The sequence below is a fragment of the Helianthus annuus genome, chromosome 17 (genome assembly GCF_002127325.2).
Source record: "Helianthus annuus cultivar XRQ/B chromosome 17, HanXRQr2.0-SUNRISE, whole genome shotgun sequence".
Lineage (NCBI taxonomy): Eukaryota > Viridiplantae > Streptophyta > Magnoliopsida > Asterales > Asteraceae > Helianthus > Helianthus annuus.
Genome location: NC_035449.2, coordinates 18,556,411 through 18,560,240, shown reverse-complemented (window position 1 = coordinate 18,560,240; position 3,830 = coordinate 18,556,411). Strand labels below are relative to the sequence as shown.

General features: G+C 35.3%; 1 protein-coding gene across 2 annotated transcripts; it reads left to right on the top strand.

Moving 5' to 3' along the window:
- The first annotated feature begins 405 nt into the window (after positions 1–405).
- Positions 406–1,915, top strand: LOC110922329 (high mobility group B protein 7). Of its 2 annotated transcripts, none has more exons than XM_022166649.2 (8): positions 406–602; positions 705–787; positions 877–931; positions 1,043–1,144; positions 1,235–1,292; positions 1,367–1,411; positions 1,508–1,606; positions 1,706–1,915. In XM_022166649.2, the coding sequence occupies exons 1-8, from the start codon at positions 478–480 to the stop codon at positions 1,790–1,792; spliced, it is 654 nt and encodes a 217-aa protein (XP_022022341.1). In that variant the 5' UTR covers positions 406–477; the 3' UTR covers positions 1,793–1,915. The 2 variants fall into 2 exon arrangements, with proteins under 2 accessions (XP_022022341.1, XP_022022342.1); XM_022166650.2 differs by having other exon boundaries at positions 418–602; positions 1,508–1,603.
- Positions 1,916–3,830: the final 1,915 nt, after the last annotated feature.

The window sequence follows — 3,830 nt, the reverse complement described above, 5'->3', positions numbered from 1 at the left end:
AAGTCCCACAAACAACAGAAATAAAAGAAATTTGCCACTCAAAAAAAAAAAAAAAAAAAAATCCACTCACAATCTTTCTACAAAATTATAGAGAATACACTAACATAGATATAAATACGGAGGATGGATTGACTCTTACTAAAATACAACCATTATTTTAAGCTAAAACTGTAAGAAATAAAACTCATAAACTAAAATCTTCAAGTCGAACTTAACTAAAGGACCAATCATGTAACTTTCACAAAACCCAATCAACATCAAATCTAAACGGCGGGTATTCTGCCAGCTTGGCAATCCTCACAAATTCACATTCATTTCAAAACTCAAATTTCCCCTTCAAATACCGGCGCCATTTTTGGCGCTAAAATTTTAATAAAATTTCCCCTCTTCTTAAACCCTTTTCCCCACCAACATTTTACATCAACAAATCTTCTTCTCACTTAAACCCAATCACAGATCTCCTTCAAGCTTTCATCAATGGCGGGAACCGGTCAAACATCTTCAAAATCAGTCAACGCCAATCGCTCCCGTAAGCGAGTCGAAGCAGAGACCGCTTCGGTTACGCTTAAACGAGCGAAGAACGGCAGTGCTTTCACTCGATGGTATTGTTATCTTCATTTGATATTTGTATTTGTATTTTGTGAATTGTGATTATTGAATTGAAGTACATGTTAATTATATGGTCCTTTTTTGTTGTTTTGCAGTGAAGGATGTAATAAGAGTGTTGCTGTTGCGTTAATTAGCATGCATGATTGTGGTTTTGAGGCCAAAATTAAAATGAATCTAGGTATGTAACAGTGTTTATTAAAATACTATGTTATTAAATTGAACACTTTAATTTTTTTTTTTTAACAACATTGGATTTTGTTGTTACAGAGACAATTTGTGTGGAGACACCTAAAGAATCTGTTGCTAAAACACCTGTAGAGAGGTAATTAGTTTCTAGAGTTAAGATTATTATTGATTACATTTATTATTATTATTATTATTATTATTATTATTATTATTATTTTTATTTATGTTTATATGGATTTTGGTGCAGAAAGAAGTCAGTGAAAGCAAAAGAACCATCTGCAAAGAAGTCAAAGAAAGAAAGGGATCCAAGTAAACCTAAAAGGCCACCAACTGCATTCTTTTTGTTCATGTATGTCATGATTTTACCCAATGCTTTAAGTGAATTGGTTAAATTAATATGTTTGCATGACATTGATTGGGGGAATTTGTTGTTTTGCAGGGAGGACTTTAGGAAAACTTTTAAGGAAGCAAATCCAGACAATAAGAAAGTTGCATTGGTAATATTTGAATAATAAGTTACATTTTATTGATTTTGTTGTTTTGGTAGTGTTTAATTATTTATTGTGTTTAGGTTGCAAAGGAGGGTGGTGAAAAATGGAAGTCAATGACTGAAGAAGTGAGTTACATATATACATATATAAATTTGGTTTTTGTTTATTTGGAAATTTTGTTTTTAATAAATTTTAATTTTTTGTGTTGGTGCATTATGTAGGAAAAGAAATCTTATGTTGAAAGGGCCGCTGAACTTAAAGAGAAATACCAAAAGGCATTGGAGAATCCAAATGGTGCTGACAATGAAGATGATAAGGCTGTGAGTATACATGATTTGTTATGATTTTGTGCTGTTTTTTTGTATACATGATTTGTTATGATCACATGACTAACTTGAAACGGGCTTGTTGGTTTGTAGGAAAAAGAGGCGAGCGATGTAGATGCTGAAGGTGACGGCGAGGCGTCTCCTGAGGCGGAAGCGGAAGTGGTGGCTGATGATGAATAGATTAGATTATGATACTGGGTTATCTTTTTTTGTTGATCTTTGATGTTAATGGTTTATGATGTGGTGATTTGAGTAGAAGAAATCAACACGCAGTTTATGTAGAGTGCATTCACCTTTTTTTCATATGTTATGGTTAAATTAGTAATCTAATACATGACTTTTGGTTAATGTCCACCTTCTTGTTACATTGAAAAATATCTAGCAAAATAAATGGATATGTAGTTCATTTACATAAAAAATGTATAATAAAGACTGAAGAGTATAATCTATAATTCTAGACAACCAAGCATTCATCAAACTGAGCTAACTTAGCACATTTTGCCATGATATCTTTCTGCACGAAGAACGGTGTCTGCAACAGTGTGTACTCTTCTGCGAAAAATCTAGACCAAAATTTACAAGAGCGTGATTCAAAAGCACCCCATCTCCTTTCAAATTATCTCATTATCTGCCTAAATTAAGTTAATTAACAATCAAAACCCTAGCAGTTTATATATACTTGCAAAACCTAATTATTGTTTGGGAAATAGAACATATAACTGGATTAATCTGAGAGTCATGAATCACTGTCAGACTGAAACAATTCGATGGTTCATTCGAATTATCCAATCAGAAAAAACTCATAATCAATATTCTTCAAGAACGTTTATGTGATCCGTGTGGTTTTCGTGAACCAGAGAGACTGGCCAAAAGGAATGTTTTCGAATTTTGGGATTTGGTCCAATAACTGCCTTATTTTTTTTTTGTCCCCAGACGCCACCTCACTAATGAGGTTTCCGAATACTTAAAATCATAATAAACTCAAACAAGTGTGTACTCCAGACTCTCCTAACTTGTTTGACATATATCATGATATACTTTGGTAACCAAGTCAATCCGGTTACTACTAAAATAATCAACAAAACATTAAGGGTATGTTTGGCAAAAGTAGCTGGTGGCTGGTAGCTGGTGGCTGAAAGCTGGTAGCTGGTAGCTAGTAGCTGTAGCTTTTTAGATATATTTGGTGTTTGGTAGAGTAACTGGAGCTTTTAATAAAATGTATAAAATTACCAAAATAGACATAACTAAAAACTTAGAAAGTTGGTGCATTAAAAAGTTTCTTATTTTGAGAGGTTAAAATAGTCATTTTTCCCTAAAAGCTTGTAGCTCCTTCTAAACGCTACTAGTAGTAGCGTTCAACCAAAAGCTTCAAGCTCCTAACCTAAAAGCTTAAAGCTTCTTCAACCAAACAAGACTTTTTATTAATTATAAGCTTTTTCTTAAAAGCTTAAAGCTTGAAGCTCCTAAAAGCTCCATGCCAAACATACCCTAAATAAGCATAATACGGACCATAACTAAAATGCGCACCTCATCGTTGCTAACTGGAACAGAATCATGAACAATATTACCAACCAAATTCAGATTCAAATGCAATGCGTTTCTGGCTTCATCAACCTGTACTTCATTCAATGCAGTCAAAAGTTTGTTGTCTTCGGTGTCTTTGATCAGTGAAGTTGCATCTTCTCTGGCGTTTCTGAGTTCTTTATTGATCTTGTTGAATTCTTTTTGGAACTGTTCTAGTTCGAATTGGCGGTTTTTCCAGGGTTTGTAATTGATGAAACACTGGTTAACACTAGGTTATCCCAGTTGATTGTCTCGTGGATTAAAGGTTCAATCTCTTCCTACACTCGGCGTTAGCTGAATATCCTGCAAAACAGAACACCGTTGACTCGCCACAAGGAGGGAAATATGGGGGTTCTCCTTATGACCACCCTCTGGCGTTAGAATAAGTACTATTCTAAGGAGAACAGTGTGTGTTAAGAGTAAAGGGTGAGAGAGCAGAATCCTTAAACCTGGAGGTGGAGTCCTCTATTTATAGCTGAAAGGTGAAGGATGAAGAGGAGACCTGCCAACTAGCCAGTGGGTGCCAGCTGTCCGACCAAGGGAAACATCCTTTCTGTCCCCTCTGCTGTCGCCAATCTAGTGGATGACGTGGCGCGCGCTCACTCGTTCCAGCTGGGCTTCCGTTAGTACTGGCTGTCGGCTTGTCCTCCAAATA

What these genes read in the sequence shown, in the direction of transcription:
- LOC110922329 (XM_022166649.2), top strand. Translation starts at nt 478, where the DNA reads ATGGCGGGAACCGGTCAAACATCTTCAAAATCAGTCAACGCCAATCGC. An exon ending in ACTGCATTCTTTTTGTTCAT is followed by an intron (nt 1,145 to 1,234) that starts GTATGTCATGAT and finishes GTTGTTTTGCAG; the next exon opens with GGAGGACTTTAGGAAAACTT. An exon ending in ACAATAAGAAAGTTGCATTG is followed by an intron (nt 1,293 to 1,366) that starts GTAATATTTGAA and finishes TATTGTGTTTAG; the next exon opens with GTTGCAAAGGAGGGTGGTGA.